General features: G+C 45.8%; 1 protein-coding gene across 1 annotated transcript in view; it reads left to right on the forward strand.

Annotated features, from left to right (window-relative positions):
* Positions 1-1,152: 1,152 nt before the first annotated feature.
* LOC149431451 (WD repeat-containing protein 76-like) overlaps positions 1,153-21,246 on the forward strand; it is a 62,064-nt gene continuing 41,970 nt past the window's right edge. The window contains exons 1-4 of the mRNA XM_089665592.1: positions 1,153-1,502; positions 8,859-9,122; positions 13,586-13,774; positions 16,157-16,246. Of these exons, the coding sequence (XP_089521718.1) occupies positions 9,009-9,122; positions 13,586-13,774; positions 16,157-16,246 (393 nt within the window). The 5' untranslated portion in view covers positions 1,153-1,502; positions 8,859-9,008. The remainder of the gene's footprint in view (positions 1,503-8,858; positions 9,123-13,585; positions 13,775-16,156; positions 16,247-21,246) is intronic.

Genomic DNA, 21,246 nt, shown 5'->3' on the forward strand with positions numbered 1-21,246 from the left:
CAGGAAAGGGGGTAGAAGTGCCTGGTAGGCAGGAAGGGGGTAGAAGTGCCCTGTAGGCAGGAAGGGGGTAGAAGTGCCCGGTAGGCAGGAAGGGGGTAGAAGTGCCCGGTAGGCAGGAAGGGGTAGAAGCGCTCGGTAGGCAGGAAGGGGGTAGAAGTGCCCTGTAGGCAGGAAGGGGGTAGAAGTGGCCCGATAGGCAGGAAGGGGGTAGAAGTGCCCGGTAGGCGAGGGGTTAAAGGACACATGATTTAAAAACTGCACCAAAATGCTTCTCAGAAGTGTTAATGCGCGTTTCAGGCGTTTTTTGCATTGATTTCAATGGGAAGAGGCATTTTTGGGGCATTTTTTTAACTTTCCAAATATGCCCCAAAGATGTTTTTACACGGCAGGCACAAAGCCTCAGTGTGAACACATACATGGATATACATTCACATACACAGGGAAGCAGTTTTTCTTGAGCTTTTCAGGCATTTTTTTTGTTTTTTTTTTTACACAAGAACATTTGAAAAACTTCTCGGTGTGAGCTCGGGTCCACATACATGCGGCTCGGTATATCGCATGTGATTCGCATAGGAACCACACTGCATTCCTGTACATATCACAAGCGATTTGTGCGGTGCGATTGGAGTCGTACATTACGTAATGCACCTGCATGAAAAACGTGCAGAACCCTTTTTTGGTCGGCACTAGAATCGGATCGCACGTGTATTCACACCTATGGGATCCGATTCTGCACGTCGCACCGCGTTTTCCAAACTCATTTTGGGGTGTTGTTAACATGCACACCCGCAGTGGTTCGCATGAACGGGGTGCGATTCTGATGCGGTGCGGAATTCGCACAGAAAAATGCAAATTCTGGACGCACATTCACCTCGCCCCTCTGACTGCATCACCTGTTGTGAACATCACAGGGGCCGTTGCACTTGCGCCATTGTATTTCAAGTATATTACAGCAATTTACACCACTTTTAGCAATTTTAAAGCATTTCGTGCAAATTTTTGCACCAAATTCACCAGCACCGCACCGTTCGGCCTCCGCCGTCACTGATAACTCCTCCCCCGAGCTCCTTACCGGCTCGGTGATAAATAGGCAATATAGTTGCTCAGATTTGCATTTTTGTCTCAAACAGGAAGCACACCAAATATTGGGAAGACCACTGATGGAGAGTCTGCACTTTCCTCCCTGGATTACGACGTGATGTCCACACCCAGAAAGAAGGGGCAGAAGAGGAAACATCCGATGGAGGAGGACCGGTCTATAGAGGGCAGTGCAGGGAAGGCAGCCTGCCTATCGTTGGAGAACAGCTGTGTGAGGAGAACTCTCAGCATTGTGCTGTCTGGCCTGAAGGCCGAACCCGAGAACCCGGAGGAGTCCGAACCCGAGAACCCGGAGGAGTCCGAACCCGAGAACCCGGAGGAGTCCGAACCCGAGAACCCGGAGGAGTCCGAACCCGAGAACCCAGAGAAAGGGTGAACCTGAGAACCCGGAGGAGTCCGATCAGGTGAGACGTCTCAGGTGTTCATTCTGCAGCTGCCTTTTTATATGGAGCAGTTATAACGTCAGTGGGGGGTGGTATTTATAAGCAGTATTTCTGTGCATTGTACGGTGTGTAGGAATAGTGATTGCGGTTTATAAAGTAAATTATACAGTTGCTATTTTTTTATTTTTTTTAGCTTCTCTGAATTTTACAAATGTCCCCCCCCCCCCCCAGGGTCATTGTCATACCCTGGGCTTCCTTTTTTTCTCAGGCAAAACTTTTTTTTTTTTTTTTTTTTTTCCATTTTGGGTAGAGCAAGGGAGCGTTTAACTAGCGGTGCACTGAAATAAAAATTCTAGAACCAAAACCGAAAATTCTGCATGCATTTGGCCAAAAACAAAAATGTTTTTTTTAAAAAAAAAAAAAAAAAAATTTTAATAAATGTGTTCTTTTTGACTTTTTAACCACTTCCAGTCCGGACACTTTCCCCCCCTTCCAGTCCGGACGCTTTCACCCCCTTCCAGTCCGGACACTTTCCCCCCCCTTTCCAGTCTGGACGCTTTCCCCCCTTCCAGTTCGGACGCTTTCACCCCCTTCCAGTCCGGACACTTTCCCCCCCCCCTTTCCAGTCCGGGCGCTTCCCCCCCCCCCCTTTCCAGTCCGGACGCTTTCCCCCCCCTTTCCAGTCCGGGCGCTTTCCCCCCCCTTTCCAGTCCGGGCGCTTTCCCCCCCCCCTTTCCAGTCCGGGCGCTTCCCCCCCCCCTTTCCAGTCCGGGCGCTTTCCCCCCCCCCCCTTTCCAGTCCGGGCGCTTTCCCCCCCCTTTCCAGTCCGGGCGCTTTCCCCCCCCCTTTCCAGTCCGGGCGCTTTCCCCCCCCTTTCCAGTCCGGGCGCTTCCCCCCCTTTCCAGTCCGGGCGCTTTCCCCCCCCTTTCCAGTCCGGGCGCTTTCCCCCCCCTTTCCAGTCCGGGCGCTTTCCCCCCCCTTTCCAGTCCGGGCGCTTTCCCCCCCCTTTCCAGTCTGGGCGCTTTTCCCCCCCTTTCCCAGTCTGGGCGCTTTTCCCCCCCCCTTTCCCAGTCTGGGCGCTTTTCCCCCCCCTTTCCAGTCCGGGCGCTTTCCCCCCCTTTCCAGTCCGGGCGCTTTCCCCCCCCTTTCCAGTCCGGGCGCTTTCCCCCCCCTTTCCAGTCCGGGCGCTTTCCCCCCCTTTTCCAGTCCGGGCGCTTTCCCCCCCCTTTCCAGTCCGGGCGCTTTCCCCCCCCTTTCCAGTCCGGGCGCTTTCCCCCCCCTTTCCAGTCTGGGCGCTTTTCCCCCCCCTTTCCAGTCTGGGCGCTTTTCCCCCCCCTTCCAGTCCGGGCGCTTTCCCCCCCCTTTCCAGTCTGGGCGCTTTCACCCCCTTCCTGTCCAGGCCAATTTTTCAGTGCTATCACACTTTGAATGACAATTGCGCGGTCATGCAACACTGTAACCCATATGAATATTTTTAGCATTTTTAGAGACAGATACAACTTTATTTTGGTGGTATTTATTCACCGCTGGGATTTTTATTTTTTTGCTATGTAAATGAAAAAGTCCAAAAATTTGAAAAAATAGTGTTTTTCTTATAAAATTTTGCAAATAAATAATAATTCATCATAAATCTTATCCAAAATTTATTCCGTTATATTTTTAGTAAAAAAAAAATAACCCAAATAATTTCTAACCAAATATAATTTTTAAACTATTTTTTTTTTTATTTTTTTTTATTTGTTTATATTATTATTTGTTTTTTTACATACTGTCACCCTAGCAGTACAGGGTCACCATGGTGACACTGTACTACTTGTGGGGGGTGATGAAGATTTTTTGACACTGATTGCTTTTACACCCATATAGGATGTAAAAGCAATCATTTCTCCTTCTCTCTGGTTGCATTCCTGCATCCACTGAGAAATACTGAGTGAGCTGTGATTGGTCACAGCTTGTCACATGGTACAAGGCTGTTGTGAATAGCCCTGTACCATGTGACCTCTGTGATCATTCACAGATTTCACACGTAGTAAGCAAGTGACATCTTGCTTACTACTCTGCATGTGATCACTGATTGGCCAATCAGTGATCATATGATCGGGACCTCACACAGAGGTCCCATCCGACGATCGGTATTCCACTGTGTCCTGAGGACACAGCGGGCACCGGATCGCGGTGCTGCACGCTCCAGGGAGTGCGCACAAGCAGGGGGCGGGGAGGCCGTTTATAAACTCCCTGCACTGCCACCATCCGGCCGTTTATATACAATGGCCAGACGGGAAGGGGTTAATCAATATCATGAATTTAAATATGAAATTATTTTCAGCACCTTTTGGCCAATTAGGCTGCTTTTACACTGAGCAGTTTCTACAGCGCTTTTGCGTTAAAAAAAAAAAAAAAAAAAGTGCAAAAGCTGAAGAAAAAAAAGCTTCCCTTTAAATCGAATGTGTGTCTTCACCCTGGTCCCTTGTGCTTCTCTTTTCGGTGTTAAAAATCCTTCTTGTTGAGTTTTGGTGAATATTTGGTGAGTTAAAAAAAAAACAAAACAAAAAAGGCATCAAAAACGCACCTCCCCAGTGAAGCCTGGTTCACACCAATGTGGGCTTTTTGTATAAACGCACTACAGTCCATTCAGCCATGGTTTCCTATGGGACACGGTCACATCTATGATGTTTTTTGAGCTGCTGCGTTTTTGGAAAGGGCCAGGGCCTTTTTAACACAAAATGTTGCATTTTTGACTTAATAGACTTCAATGGAGACGCTGCAGAGAACTCACATAGTGCATTTTTGATGGATTTTCACACGTTTGCCGTTTTCGATGCGTTTTTGCATTTTTTATGCTCAAATGCATCAAAAATGTGTGTGAGAAACCGCACTGCAAAACATACAAAACGCAAACTGCATTGGTGTGAAGCAGGCCTGAAATGCATTGAAAACGCATCAAAAATGCACACGTGTTGCGTTGTTTGATGTGTTTAGTGTTTTTAATTTGCCCAGCAACAAGTTTGGCAGAAAGAAACCCATTAAAAAAATAATTCAAAACGCACTACAAAATGCAAACTGCATTGGTGTGAACCAGGCCTGAAATGCATTAAAAATCGAGCAAAAAAAAGTTTTTGATGCGTTTCTTATAATTTTTTTTATCTGCCCAGCAACAAGTTGGCAAAAAAAAAACAAAATTACATAATGTGTCAAACGCACTGCAAAACAGGCAAACGCATTGGTGTGAACCAGGCCTGAAATGCACAGTGCTTTTTTTATGTGTTCTTTTTTAATCTGCTCGGCAACAGTTGGCCCCCCAAAAGAATAAAAAAACGCAAAAGGAGTCAAAAATTTGCGTGCGAAAACGCAAACTGCATTGGTGTGAGCCAGGCCTGAAATGCATTGAAAACGCAGCAAAATGCACATGTTGTGTTTTTGATACGTTTTTAATCTGCCCAGCAACAAGTCTTTAAAAAAAAAAAAATTAATCAAAAATGCGCATGCAAGAACACAAAACGTACAAAATGCGAACTGCATTGAGTGACCAGGCCTGAAATGCACTGAAAACCCATCAAAAGCACACACGCTGCGTTTTGATACTTTTTTTTTTTTTTTTTTTAGTCACATGACCTACGTAAAAAGCACCCTAAACGTGGTAAAGTCGTGTGTCTTCGGCAGCCATTTTTTCTTGTGGGCAAAATGCCCACAACACTATTTTCAGCTGATACATTTCGTCCGCCGATATTTCTGTGCATCCCTACCATCTAGCCGTCTGTGTGGCCCTGGACTGAGTATAGCGTGCACCAGTTCCTGCGTCTGACATCTCTTGCTGGGACCCTTTTCGTTGGGCTTTCCGATTAGGTCTGTCTGATTGGATGCTCCATGCAGGTCTACGGACAGGTGGATCTAGATGGATCTGTGTCCGGTTACTTCAGCCTGCCTATGAGCTCATCCGGGTCCAAAAAAAAAAAAATGGAAGATTACTGCGTCTTTTCCGGGACCTAAACATGACGGATCAGAGGTAGCGTGATGTAAATGGACTCCTACATTGACATCAGGCAGGACATAGACGCACCATGGCTCCACTTTGCTGTCAGAATTGGACCAAAAACTGACGGCGTGGATGCCACAGAAGTCTCACCTGTCCCGTTCTGCTCCGATTCAGCGCGGGGGATCTGCTCCTGTGTGAAAGGACCTAATATTTAAAGCAGTATTAAACCCCCAAAAGCAAAAATGTATTATATTGCAGCTTACCGGTCTTAGATGTGGTGGCTGCATCATGCAGGCCATACGTGGTTCGAATTCCGAACGATTTTTCGTCCGAAAATTGAAAACGTCATTAATCCGATGGCGCCATCAATAATTTCGAAAATCGGCCGACCGAGTCATAAAGTTCAATCTCATATAACAGGGCGAAACTTAATTTCCTTCCAGGTCGCGGCTCATGCGCAGATTCTTTTCGGAAAAACGATCGTACGATTTTGACCATCATGGAGTGGAAAAATCGGTAGTTTTTCACAAATTTTCCAACATGGCCGATCACCGAAAAGGGGAGGAACCACGAAAATCGTCCGGTGCCATTGACCCCACTAACATAGCGAAAATCGGCCGATTATTCTTGGGTCTGATTTTCAGACAAAAAAAAAAAAAATCGGTCGATGCCCATGTATGGCTGGTCTTAGCCCTCCAAAAAAAAAAAAAAAACTACCACCAAAAATAGCGCACAATTTAAGTGCTAAATATCGCAAAACACAAATATTTATGCATTCTGTAAATAATACATAAATTTACGTATTATTATTTACAGTCCGGCCGCTGTTTATAAATGGCCGGATGGTGGCAGTCCAGGGGCGGGTTGCCGTTCATAAACAGCACCCGCATATTCAAGCTGTGCATTCCCTGGGAGTGCGCAGCACCACGATCCAGTGCCTGCTGTGTCCTCCGGACACAGTGGAACACCGATCATTGTACGGGACCTCTGTGCGAGGTCCCGATCATGTGATCACTAATTGGCCAATCAGTGATCACATGCAGAGTAGTAAGCAAGATGTCACTTCTGGCATCATTGCTTACTATGTGTGAAATCTGTGAATGATCACAGAGATCACATGGTACAGAGCCATTCACAACAGCCTTGTACCATGTGACAAGCTGTGACCAATCACAACTAACACAGTATTTCTCAATGGCTGCAAAAAATTATAATTGAATACATTTTGGCTAAGATTTATGATGAAATATTATTTATTTGCAAAATTTTATAAGAAAAACACTTTTTTAAAAATTTTTTTGGATTTTTTCATTTATATAGCAAAAAAAAATTAAAATCCCAGCGGTGAATAAATACCACCAAATAAAGCTTTATCTGTCCCAAAAAAATGTAAAAAATTCATATGGGTACAGTGTTGCATGACCGCGCAATTGTCATTCAAAGTGTGATAGCGCTGAAAGCTGAAAATTGCCTGGGCTGGAAGGGGGGGAAAGTGTCCGGACTGGAAGGGGGGGAAAGTGTCCGGACTGGAAGGGGGTGAAAGCGTCCGGACTGGAAGGGGTGAAAGCGTCCGGACTGGAGGGGGGGTGACAGCGTCCGGACTGGAAGGGGGTGAAAGCGTCCGGACTGGAAGGGGGTGAAAGCGTCCGGACTTGGAAGGGGGGTGACAGCGTCCGGACTGGAAGGGGGGAAAGTGTCCGGACTGGAAGGGGGGTGAAAGTGTCCAGACTGGAAGGGGTGAAAGTGTCCAGACTGGAAGGGGGTGAAAGTGTCCGGGCTGGAAGGGGGTGAAAGCGTCCGGACTGGAAGGGGGGGAAGTGTCCGGACTGGAAGGGGGGGAAGTGTCCGGACTGGAAGGGGGGGAAAGTGTCCGGACTGGAAGGGGGTGAAAGCGTCCGGACTGGAAGGGGGGGGAAGTGTCCGGACTGGAAGGGGGGGGAAAGTGTCCGGACTGGAAGGGGGGGAAAGCGTCCGGACTGGAAGGGGGTGAAAGCGTCCGGACTGGAAGGGGGTGCAAGCGTCCGGACTGGAAGGGGGGGAAAGTGTCCGGACTGGAAGGGGGTGAAAGCGTCCGGACTGGAAGGGGGGAAGTGTCCAGACTGGAAGGGGGGGAAAGTGTCCGGACTGGAAGGGGGTGAAAGTGTCCGGACTGGAAGGGGGTGAAAGCATCCGTGTGTGTGTATATATTTAGCGCAGAGGTCTTCATTTGTTTGGTTTATATTACATTTTGGGTTTGGGGTTGAACCCCTCGCCCTCCTAAGTTCCCCCCCCCCCCGACCAGGCCACTTTTTATGCATTACGGCGCTGTGTTACTGTCAATTGCGCGGTCATGCAACGCTGCACCCAACTGAAATTTACATCCTTTCCCCAAGAATTGAGCTTTATTTTGGTGGTATTTGTTCGCATCTGCGGTTCTTTTTTATTTTGCTATTAAACATGTCCAGTAAAAAAAATGTAAAAAATCTAATTTCGTCATAAATTTAAGCCAAAATGTATTCTGCTCCGTGTCTTTGCTAAAAAAAAAAAAAAAAAAAAATCCCAATACATGTAAATTGATTGGTTTACGTGAAAGTTATAGCGTTTACAAATGCGGTATAGATAATGGGATTTTTTTTTTTTCTACTAGTAATGGCGACTTTTAGCAGGACTGCGGTGGACATTCTGACACTGGAGGGGGACTGACTTGGTGTCACTGACATCTCCAGTGACACCAATACAGTGATCAGTGCTTAAAAAAAAATGCACTGACACTGTACTAAGGACACTGGGCAGGAAAGGGTCAATAAGAGGGGCGATCAATGGGTTAACTGTGTGCTGGGAATTTTTTACATCATGATCTGCCATGCAAAGCAGTGTGCACGAGCTGACAGGGAGAACTGTAGGCTACTAATGGCACTGAGCAGGAAGGGGTCAATCTGAGGGGCAATCAAAGGGTTAACTGTGTGCTGGAAGTGTTTTACTAAAGGGGGGGTGCTTCACTATAAGCACACTGATCAGGATGGCTGTGCTGTGCAGTGTGCCCGAGCTGACAGGGAGGAAGATTGTAAACAAAACAATCTTCCTCCCCGTCGGAGATGCTCGGTAATTACTGGCCGGGACATGGTAACTGACATCCGCAGCTGCGAACTACGGCACGGGTAGGGCACATGCATGGCCCACCTACCCGGAAATGCAAAATGACGTACATATACGTGATTTTTGCGCACAAGTGCAGCCCTGTCGCAGTATTTCTACTATAGGGCGGTCTCTGAGTGGTTAATACCTCTTTAATCTTGTCTTGGGAAAACGCATTCTGCATGTAAATTGCTGTAATCAAAATTTTGTATTTATGCAATCCAATTAGTAATCATATTATAATTATATTAATGTGTAATCCTCAAACCCCCCCCCCCCCCCCCCCGAAGAAGAGTCCAGCTAATAAAAGCAAAGCCCGGAACAAAGCACCTCTACACTGGACGCCTGCACACGGTGTACTCGCCATCTCCAGTAGGAACGCTCCGGTTGGAAGTCTTCGGCAAGACAAATCCGAGAAGACTTGTGACGCACCTCCAGAGATGAGCCGGGGGAATAAGCGTCTTGTTGTTGAGCTCGAACGCTTGAAGGACAAATCTGGAAATCTGGAGGAAACCGTTCACAAAAAATCGAACAGTGAGAATGGCCTGGATCAGGTGAGACGACCTCATCTGATGGCCTACCAGTATACTTGGTGGCTTGGTAAAAGGTTTTCTGTCTTATCTGCTCTTTATTTTTGTCATGTCCAGTAAAACTAAAGGCAGAATGTTTTCTTCATTGTCGATCGAGTAATGGAGGGTTAAAATCCTTGTCAGTTTATTTTTTGCCATGTGTCCCCATTGCACAGATTTACTTTCACTTCCTGTCCGGTAGCAAGAGCAGGAAGTGAGAGGAAATCCCAGAGTGTCCCCATTGAAAGGTTCCCTCTCTATTCCTGTTCTGGCGTCAACCCAAAATTTGGGATTTTCTTTTACTTACAGTAAATGGGACGGTGAATCTCCCACAGACAGCATTAGAAACCTGACAGGGGTTCTAATCCCTCTCCACTCTATTCAAAACAGGTAAAACAATTAGCCCTTAGTGTCCCGATCGCACGATCGCCGCCACCAACATGCAACAATCGCATGACTGCGACCAACAATAATACATCATGCTCGCGGCATCAGACCCCAGACCTTCTCACCAACCACGTGACCAAAGGACCGGCCGATCTAAAACCGCAGTGCGTAACAAGGCCACACCCAGCTGCACTCTGCACAGCGATTGTCCAGCTAATGGGTTACAATCGGTGCCTGCAGCCTAAATGCGCTTGTTACTGGGTCGGGTTAATTACGCAACTAACCCTCTACTGCCACCACCACTTTTGTCGGAGACTCGGAAACTCCCGTTATCAAATATACACTATAATGATTGAAAAGTCGCCTGTCCAATACGGTCACCGCAGGCCGATTGGGCAGAGGATTAAACAAACACAGTAGCGTCCCTTCAAAGGCAGGAATTCATGAATTGCAAGTAAGCGCTTAGAAACAGTTTAACACTTTCAGAAAGAAAGATTTATTACTGAAAGAGTCAAACAGATGCAATAAAATATTTACAAAGAAAATGTAACTAGATATACAGCGGGGCAAAAAAGTATTTAGTCCCCACCAATTGTGCAAGTTCTCCCACTTACAAAGATGAGAGAGGCCTGTAATTGGCATCATAGGGAGACCTCAACTATGAGAGACAAAATGAGAAAAACAAATCCAGACAATCTCATTGGCTGATCTGGAAAGAATTTATTTGCAAATTATGGTGGAAAATAAGTATTTGGTGAATATGAAAAGTTCATGTCAATACTTTGTTATATATCCTTTGTTGGCAATGACAGAGGTCAGACGTTTCCTGGAAGTCTTCACAAGGTTGGCACACACTGTTGCTGGTATGTTGGCCCATCCTCCATGCAGATCTCCTCTAGAGCAGTGATGTTTTGGGGCTGTTGCTGGGCAACACGGACTTTCAACTCCCTTCAAAGGTTTTCTATGGGGTTGAGATCTGGAGACTGGCTAGGCCACTCCAGGACCTTGAAATGCTTCTTACGAAGCCACTCCTTCATTGCCCGGGTGGTATGTTTGGGATCATTGTCATGTTGGGAGACCCAGCCACGTTTCATCTTCAATGCCCTTGCTGATGGAAGGAGGTTTGCACTCAAAATCTCACGATACATGGCCCCATTCATTCTGTCCTGTACATGGATCAGTCGTCCTGGTCCCTTTGCGCAGAAACGGCCCCAAAGCATGATGTTGCCACCCCCATGCTTCACAGTAGGTATGGTGTTCTTTGGATGCAACTCAGCATTCTCTCTCCTCCAAACACGACGAGTTGTGTTTCTACCAAACAGTTCTATTTTGGTTTCATCTGACCATATGACATTCTCCCAATCCTCTTCTGGATCATCCAAATGCTCCCTAGCAAACTTCAGACGGGCCCCGGACATGTACTGGCTTAAGCAGGGGGACACGTCTGGCACTGCAGGATCTGAGTCCCTGGCGGCGTAGTGTGTTACTGATGGTAGCCTTTGTTACGTTGGTCCCAGCTCTCTGCAGGTCATTCACTAGGTCCCCCCGTGTGGTCCTGGGATTTTTGCTCACCGTTCTTGTGATCATTTTGACCCCACGGGGTGAGATCTTGCGTGGAGCCCCAGATGGAGGGAGATTATCAGTGGTCTTGTATGTCTTCCATTTTCTAATTATTGCTCCCACAGTTGATTTGTTCACACCAAGCTGCTTGCCTATTGCAGATTCAGTCTTCCCAGCCTGGTGCAGGTCTACAATTTTGTTTCTGGTGTCCTTCGACAGCTCATTGGTCTTCACCATAGTGGAGTTTGGAGTGTGACTGTTTGAGGTTGTGGACAGGTGTCTTTTATACTGATAACAAGTTCAAACAGGTGCCATTGATACAGGTAATGAGTGCAGGACAGAGGAGCCTCTTATAGAAGAAGGTCCAGGTCTGTGAGAGCCAGAAATCTTGCTTGTTTTAGGTGACCAAATACTTATTTTCCACCATAATTTGCAAATAAATTCTTTCCAGATCAGCCAATGTGATTGTCTGGATTTGTTTTCTCATTTTGTCTCTCATAGTTGAGGTCTCCCTATGATGCCAATTACAGGCCTCTCTCATCTTTGTAAGTGGGAGAACTTGCACCATTGGTGGTGACTAAATACTTTTTTGCCCCACTGTATATCATTTAGTATATAAAACCAACAAAACAGCAAAGAGATAATAGGAAGGAAGTTAAAGGATAAATTGACTTGCCAATACGCCTTGGTTTGTAAGCAGATCCAAGTTGCAGAGCAGAAAGGGTCTTTGATCTCCTCTGTTACAATGTTAAGATCAGGAGATGTGCTTTGCTTACAACTCTAGGCTTGTCAGCCTATCTTTTTTAAAATCCCCTTGCAAGGGGTGGGGGGGTGGCTCCTGAATATTGGCAATACCCTGTTTGGCAGGATCCTCAGATGGGCTCTGCATTAAAACTAACAGCTTCATAATCCATGATATGAAACATAGGTGACAGCTGACCTGAGGAATGTTCAATTAACTTCTGTCACCTGGCTGGTAGGTTTTTATGAAGTTCCGACTTCTTCAAGTCCGGGAAAAGCTGCCTTATCTTGATTAGGAGGGGTGAGCTTTCCCAGGCCTTGAGGACTGATCGTCTGCTGCTCATGGGGGGCTTTGTAGTGCTGGGCCCCCCTGTGGCTCCAGCCTGCCAGCAACTTTTAAACACACATCTGTCCCAGTGCCTCTCAGGAAGGGAGGGGGTAGGGAAGGAAGGCTTGAGGAATACTTTCAATAGAAAAGGGGAACTCCGCGTCCATCTCTGATGAGCCAGTTTGCTACACTTAGTTACACTTTAACTAGTTCTGGCCCAGCCTATTGTCAGATGATGGCCAAGTGGGACACTCGTCGTTCCAGGTGGATGTCCTATGACGTCCTTCCTTGAATGTGCCTTGGGTCGTGCCGCAGTGCGATCTATCATTCACTTTGTTCACTGGACAGCAGATGAACGATCAGTGTACCAGGTGCTGCCAGTACCATTTGATCACTGTGACCAATTTACAGCAGATTGCTTACAATTGTGTTGCTGGCTGTGATTGGTCACAGGGATCACATGGTACAGACAGAGACAATCACAGCCTATCTGTACCATGTAATCAGTTGTGGCCAATCACAACACTAACTACTGAATGAATCTGTTTCATTCATTAAATGGTTGCTTTTATTTATGCCATCCATTGTTTACTTTCTTTGTTGATCTTTGTGATTGGTCACAGTGATCACATGGTACAAACAGGGCTAATCACGGACCATGTGATTAGCTGTGGCCAATCACAACAATAATTACTAAATGAATCAGCTTCATTCAGAAAAACGGTTGCTTTTATTCATGGCATCCATTGTGTACTTTTTTTTGTTGATCTTTGTGATTGGTCACAGTGATCACATGGTACGGGCAGGGCTAATCACGGACCCACCTGTACCATGTGATTAGCTGTGGCCAGTCACCGCTAACAACAATAGTAAATACTGAATGAATCCATTTCATTCAGTAGAAATGATGCTTATACCAGTGGAATTACTGAAATAGTACTTTGTGTGCTGTGTGTGCTTTACTATGTAAGCACTGCTATGCAGAGCCATACAAAGCAGCACGCTGGAGCTGACAGGGGAGAGATCTGTATTGTTTACATACAGACCTCTTCCCTGTCAGTGTTCCTTGGTGATCGCCGGGTGCCGGGGGGGAATCTCCGGCTGGGACCCAGTGGTGATTGACAGCCGTAGCCACCAATGGCAGCACGGGTTGGGTGGCGTGTGCATGACCCCCAACCTGAAACAGCAAAATCATGTATATACATGATTTTGCGCAGCCCTGCCGCCCTGTAGCTGTATTTGCGCTATAGAGCGGTGGGGAAGCGGTTAATCAAGATATAGCCAGGAACATTTTTTTCAAAAGAGGGCCACTAGACCCCCCCCCCCCCCTTATTGTAAATCGATTGTCCATTAGTATTTGTGTTGAATTATTCGCTGTGTATGTGAAATCTGTGCTGTCTGTGTTATATGAATCTGATTTCGCTCCTCACAGGAAAGTGAATCCGGTATCTCTGCTCCCGGCACACACAGTAGTTCAAGTAACGCCGGTGTAAGGAGAAGTCTTAGGAAGAAGAATCTTCAGTTTGACACCCTGGAGGAGGAAAGGTTCTTCATGGAGACAGACGATGAGGCCCAAAAACAATCGACGGAAGAATCTGAAAGTGAGGAAGAGTTGGATCAGGTAATGTCTCCTGCATTGGTTGTACTGTGGAGGGGATGTTCACTGACGGCTGCTGCAAACTGAGCTGTAAACTGAGCCGCACTATCAGTTACCACATTCTTCAGGCAGGAACAATTGAGTCCTGTCCGGGATACTTTTTTTTATTTGCACTAACATACAGTTTTGAGGACAATCTTTCGGGGAATGTCCCCTTCTTCAGGTACATTCAGGGACATTTCCCGAAAGCTTGTCCTCAAAATTGTATGTTAGTGCAAATAAAAAAAAGTATCCCGGACAGGACTCCATTGTTTCTGTCACAAATGCACTAATACGGCTACAATCACCTCAAGCACATTCTTCAGAGAATGCAGTAAAAATCTTTCCTGTCTAATGGCAGAGTTATACATACATCGTGTTCCAAATTATTCTGCAAATTATATTTTTCTCATTTCCCTCAATAATTGATGCAAATATCAGTCGGCATAATTCTCAGGTGACAACTATAAGAGGACAATTCACATTTTATTGAACAAACCTCCTAATGATAACAGGATTTGTGTTCCGGATTATTCCGCACAGGAAGTTTCCAAACACTTTCTAGGTTGTAAAGAACTGAAAATTGTCATTTGTTGTGTTTGCAGCAGATTTACTGAAATCAAAAGCTATTTCAATCAAACTTTTCCCAACATTGGAACTTTGTAAACATTTGAAGCGGTCACGTTACATTGTAACATAGGAGCCCTTATCTGATAGCAGATCACAAGTCTCACATCCATTGAACTTGGGAGTTTTTGGACAGTTTCTGCTGGAATTTGTTTGCAAGATGTCAGAATAGCCTCCCAGAGCTGCTGTTTGGATGTAAACTGCCTCCCACCCTCATAGATCTTTTGCTTGAGGATGCTCCAAAGGTTCTCCATAGGATTGAGGTCAGGGGAGGATGGAGGCCACACCATGACTTTCTCTCCTTTTATCCCCATAGCAGCCATTGATGCAGAGGTATTCTTTGCAGCATGAGATGGTGCATTGTCATGCATGAAGATGATTTTATTACGGAAAGCATAGTTCTTCCTTCTGTACCAGGGAAGAAAGTGGTCAGTCAGAAACTCCACATACTTTGCAGAGGTCATCCTTACACCTTCATGGCCCCTAAAGGGGCCAACCAGCTCTGTTCCCATGATTCCGGCCCAAAACATGACTCCACCACCGCCTTGCTGACGTCACAGCCTTGTTGGAACAGGGTGGCCGTCCACCAACCATCCACTACTCCATCCATCTGGACCATCCAGGGTTGCACGGCACTCATCAGTGAACAGGACTGTTTGAGAATGAGTCTTTATGTATTTTTCTGCCCAATGCAGCCGTTTCTGCTTGTGAGCATTGGTTAGTGGTGGCCGAATAGAAGGTTTATGCACAGTTGGAGGACTCTGGAGGACTCTACACCTTGATGTCCGTGGGACTCCAGAGGCACCAGCAGCTTCAAATATCTGTTTGCTGCTATGTAATGGGATTTTAGCAGCTGCTCTCTTGATCCGATGCCTGGATCTGGCAGAAATCTCCCTCAATGTGCCTTTATCTGCACCAACCCGTCTGTGCTCTGAATCCGCCACAAATCTCTTCATAGTGCGATGATCACGCGGACGTTTTCGTGAAATATCGAATGTTTTCATCCCTCGTCCAAGGCATCGAACTATTTCACTCTTTTCGGCAGCAGAGAGATCCTTTTTCTTCCCCATATTGCTTGAAAATGGTCCTCTGCTTAATAATGTGGAACGCCCTCCTTTAGTAGTTTTTCCTTCAATTGCGCTCACCGGCCAATCTAATTATCACAGGTGTCCCAGATTGTTTTCAGTGATCAAAAGAGCCCTGACACACAATGCCATCCATGAGTTACACTGAAAAACAAAATATTTCATCTTTGTGACACTTAAATATAATTTGCATGTGATCTGTCAATGCTACTTAATACCATCTGGCCAATGTTGTAGATCCGGGGGCCTCATACTTTATAAACAGGGGGCCAGTTCACGGACCTTCACACTGTTGGGGGGCCGGACTATAGTTTGAAAAGAATATGAACAAAATCCGCTGCACATCGCACATATCTTATTTGTAGTGCAAAAAAACAGGAAAAAAAATACAATATTTAAATTTTTTTTATGTGAATTGAGCCATACAAAATGGCATGAGATTTGCGCAGGAATGCCATGCGACTTCTGTGCGAATCACATGCGTTTCTACGGTATGAACCGGGGCTGAAAACACTTTCAAAGGGTTCCGTGACTGATAAAAGGCTGAGTAACACTGGATTGAAGTTCACATGCTGATACCCCGCTGTACTGGGCTTTACAGCAATTTATCCTGCTTTTTACTGCATTTGGTTTCATAATGTCGTTTGCTTTTCAGGAGCAGATGGAACTCTCGGCATACGAACTTGAAAGACTGAAAAATATCAAGGAGAACGCAAAATTCCTGAACTCCATAAAGTTGCTTGAGGTTAGTTATGTTTGATTCTGCTGTAATATGGTCTGTAGTTTTATCCCTCAAAGTTTACCAAAATCCTCACAATGTACCCAGTTCATGTAATGGGCCGGTTCACGCCATAGAAACGCAGTGCAGATTAGTTCCGGGTGCGAACCAGTGTGTTTTTAGTGCTTTCCGGTGCTTTTTTGATGCGTTGTACTGCAAGCAAAAACTTATCCGGAATGCATCCCTTAGGGACAGTTCTCACCACAGAAACGCAGTCCAGATCAGTTCCGGATGCGTTTCTGTATGCACATTTTTGGTGCGTTTTTTGATGCATTTTGGTTAATTTTTTTCCCCTCTCTTTTTTTTTTCAATTCAAATAGGGACATGTGCTTTCCAGTGTGTTTTTGGTGCGTTCTGGTGCATTTTCGATGCGTTGTGCTGCAATCAAAAACATACCTGGAATGCATCCCTTAGTGCCAGTTCTCACCACAGAAACGCAGGCCAGATGCGTTCCGGATGCGTTTTTGCATGCGTGTTTTTGACGCTTTTTAACACTTTCTGGTTCATTTCCCCCCCCCCTCCCCCCTTTTTCTTTAATTTAAATAGGTTCCAGTTACGTTTTACCGTGTTCCAGTACAGTTCTGTGCAGCCTGTTCTACTTTTTTTTTTTTTTCTGCAACTGAAATGCACCGGAACTGCTAGCATTGATGGGAACTATGACACGGACCACCATATCACCTACTTTCTGTTCGTTTTGGATGCAGAAAAAAAAACAACTGAAACACATGTAGTGTGAACTGGTCCTAATACAGGTTCTAACTGTCCTCTGTTCTGGTGATATGAATGTCATAAAATAGTGCCGCGCATATATCTCTATAACCTCATATATGAATGAAAGCATCCAGACCACGTGATTATGCAACAACGGTGAATACAACTTTAACCCCCCTGGAGGTATTCCTGAGTGTAGCTCGGGGTAAACTTTCAGTACCAAAGCGATAACCCCCCCGAGCTACACAGGAATACTCTGCAGCGTTGCTCTGGGATCCCTCCAGCACTTACCTAGTCCCCCATTCCCGCGATGTCCCCCCTGCAGTTTCCCAAGCCATCTCCTCCGGCCGATGCGTCTTCCGGGTTCCGTTCCCTGGGACGTACGGGGGACGGAACTGGCGGGAAATTTAAAAATGTTAAAAAGTGCCATTCACTAAATACACTAAAATCTCATAGTATAACATTCCTGTTTCAAACCATTTCACATACATGTTGTCCCGAGTGCTTTGTCCGGCGCCCTGCCTGCATTTTTACTGTTCTTTCTGCCTGGAAACTGAGAAACGTCCATGGCGTCCAAAAAGCGTCCCTTTAGGTCAGGCGCGGTTTTAGACCGGCTAGAGAACAGCGATAGTAAATCAGAACCACTTGCAGAATTGAGTGATAATGATTGGTGGGGGAAATTCCTCATCAGACACTGAAAACGATTCTGCGACTGAGCTCAGCGATGTGCCAACTTGGCGCTCTATTTCACATTTCAGTGTTTTTGGTTTGATTATATTATTGAATTAAATGTATTATTATTTTTTATGATTATTATATTATAATTTGTGATTTCGTATTTCAAATTTTATCATCCCCGGGATGTTTACTAGACTCTTGTTCGGACAGATTTCAGTGAGTTATTCCTAAATATTACAGGCCGACAATCAAAAAAAAAAACATATTTCCATGCAAAAAAATGTACCGCTTTGAGCACAGAAGTATGGACATAATCAGACTGCTAGGGAGGGTAAAAGTCAATAATGTGTGCTTGATCCGTGCGTTTATAATTTTGTTCCCAAACAGGTGCTCTTTATTGCTTATATCCACATATATTCCTATAGGTGCTCCTCCACCAGAGACATACATATATACTTTCACCTCCTTTATGACCCAAATCGCATCGGTCAAATACCGCCTTTCCCTTTTTAACCCGGGTCGGTATACTGCGTAAATGACTCGACTTTCCTCCTCACTCTGCTGCAAACGGTCCCGTCTCCTCTTTAGCCCACAAATCCTCCGCAGATGTAAACAAGAACGCTTGTTATAATGGATTTTCAATGTGTTCAGGAATTTCCAAGATGGCGGCTCGTAAACTTCCATTATAACAAGCGTGTATGGTGCGATATTGTGTGTATACCTACGTGATTTTGCGCACAACTGTCGCCCTGTAGCAGTATTTCTACTATGGGTGGAGCTGAACCGGTTAAAGAAGTTCACTTTTTTTTTTTTTTTTAACTAAATAAATAAATTCACATTTTTTTTGCAGGTAAGATGTGCATTTATTTATTTATTAAAATCCACCTGTAAGGCCGGCCATACATGGGTTGAAATTCGACCGATTTTTTTTTTTTTTGTCCGAAAATCAGACCTATGAATAATCAGCCGATTTTCGTGTTAGTGGCACCCAGGGGCGGACTGACCATTTGGAAACTCGGTCGCTGCCCGAGGGCCCGGGGTCAGTAGGGGGCCCCATGAGATACCCCTGGTACCTTTTTTCATAGGCTTTTTTGAGTTTGGGCAAGGACACAGGGGCCCCATTATTATATTATTATTATACAGTATTTATAAAGCGCCAATAGTTGGCTCAGCGCTGTACATTACAAAGGGGGACAGAACATGTGACAGAACAATACCAATACAATGCAAAACATGAGGGGATTGAGGGCCCTGCTCTTTGGAGCTTACAATCTAGGAGGGAGGGGAACATGATCCCCTATTGCCGGGGGCCCCATGAGTTGTCAGTCCGCCCCTGGTGGCACCTGATTTTCGTGGTTTCTCCCCTTTTCGGTGATCAGGCTTGTTGGAAAATTCGTTGAAAACTACAGATTTTCAACTCAATGACGGTCAAATCGTACGATCGTTTTTTTCCGGAAGGAATATGCACTATGAGCCGTGACCTGGAAGGAACAGACGTTCGCCTGTTATATGGGGTGAACTTTATAACTTGGTCGGCCGATCTTCGAAATCATTGATGGCGCCATCAGATTACCGAGCGAATGACGTTTTCTGACGAAAAATCGCTCGCAATTCGAACCATTGATGCCTGCATAAGGCATCGCACCCACGATCAGCAGATGACAGGTAAGCTGTCTGCCCATACCTTATCTCCTGATACCTCCAATACAGACACAGTTACTGAATGGTAGGAAGGGTCAGTGGACTACCAGAGCGTTCACCAGCTCCCTCGCAGTCCATTGAAAACTACAAGCCGTCCGCCGCAATGGCTGATGGTACTTGTAAGCATTCATTAACATAAAACACTGAATGAATGACATGTCTGAGGAGGCCGGGGCTGCAACATGTAACGTGTTCCAGAAACTGAACTTCTCCTTTAACCCCTTCACACCTAAGGGTAAAACAAATCTAAATGCCTAAGCACAATTTTGCAACGTTGACCTGTGTTAGTAAAACCGTCCGTATCATCACAACTACTTTGTACATTGAGGTGGATTATAGCGCTTTTTTTTTTTTCAGGACAAATTGGGCTTTTGTTTGATGGTAAATGGTAATGGATTTTTTTCTATTATCAAAGGAAAACTGGCCCAAAATAGTAAAAAAATAATTTTTTTTTTTAACCGCTTGCCGCCCTGCCACTGTATATATACGTGTGCAGGGCGGCAGTAGAGCGCAAAAGCACGTTTTAAAACAGGCTCCGCGCTCCCGACACTTTCGCGGGTAGGGGGCGCGCGCACACGCTCCCGCCGACCCGCGGGTGATACTATTCGATCCAGGAGGGATCAATCATTAGATTTCAGCCAGTGATTTCTGGCTGAAATCACATGATCGGTCCCTGTCCTATCCTGTCCTGTGTTGACATTTACACAGGGCAGGATATGATGTCATTCTTCTCTGCCTGGACACATTCCGTTCCAGACAGAGAACAAGACACAGTAAAAGTGAGTAAAACAGCACACTGACAGTTAGAACACACCTAGGACACATTTAACCCCTTGATCGCCCCCCCCCCCCCCCCCAGTTAACCCCTTCACTGCCCTGTCACCAGTGTCACTGATCAGTGAAGCGATTTTTACTGATCATTGTATCAGTGTCGTTGGCGACTTCCGATAGTGTTAGCGCCCCTCCCAGATAGCGCCAGATTGCCCGCCAGTACACCAGTAATCCCGTTTAACCCCTTGATCCCCCCCCCCCCCCCGTTAACGCCTTCACTGCCCTGTCACCAGTGTCACTGATCAGTGAACCGATTTTTACTGATCACTGTATCAGTGTCGCTGGCGACTTCCGATGGTGTTAGCGCCCCTCCCAGATAGCGCCAGTTTGCCCGCTAGTGCACCAGAAATCCCATTTAACCCCTTGATTGCCCCCCTCCCCCCCCCCCCCAGTTAACCCCTTCACTGCCCTGTCACCAGTGTCACTGATCAGTGAACCGATTTTTACTGATCACTGTATCAGTGTCGCTGGTGACTTCCGATAGTGTTAGCGCCCCTCCCAGATAGCGCCAGATTGCCCGCCAGTACACCAATAATCCCGTTTAACCCCTTGATCGCCCCCCCCAGTTAACCCCTTCACTGCCCTGTCACCAGTGTCACTGATCAGTGAACCGATTTTTACTGATCACTGTATCAGTGTCACTGGCGACTTCCGATAGTGTTAGCGCCCCTAACAGATAGCGCCAGTTTGCCCGCTAATGCACGGGATTTTTTTTTACCAAAAACATGGAGCAGAATACATTTTGGCTTAAATTTATGACTAACTTTGAGTTTACGATATTTTTTTTATAGCTGAAAGTAGAAAATATTGGGGTTTTTTTTCAAAATTTTCGTGTTTTTTTTGATTATAGTGCAAAAAATAAAAAGCGCACAGGTGATCAAATGCCACCAAAAGAAAGCTCTATTTGTGTGAAAAAAAGGACGTAAATTTTGTTTGGGTGCAGCATTGCACGACCGCGCAATTATCATTTGAATTAGTGCAGCGCCAAACAGCAAAAAAAGGCGTGGTCATTAAGGGGGGTAAATCCTCAGGAGCTCAAGTGGTAA

Source organism: Staurois parvus, unplaced genomic scaffold (genome assembly GCF_062004578.1).
Source record: "Staurois parvus isolate SC_StPar_1 unplaced genomic scaffold, SC_StPar_1.0 ptg002257l, whole genome shotgun sequence".
Classification (NCBI taxonomy): domain Eukaryota; kingdom Metazoa; phylum Chordata; class Amphibia; order Anura; family Ranidae; genus Staurois; species Staurois parvus.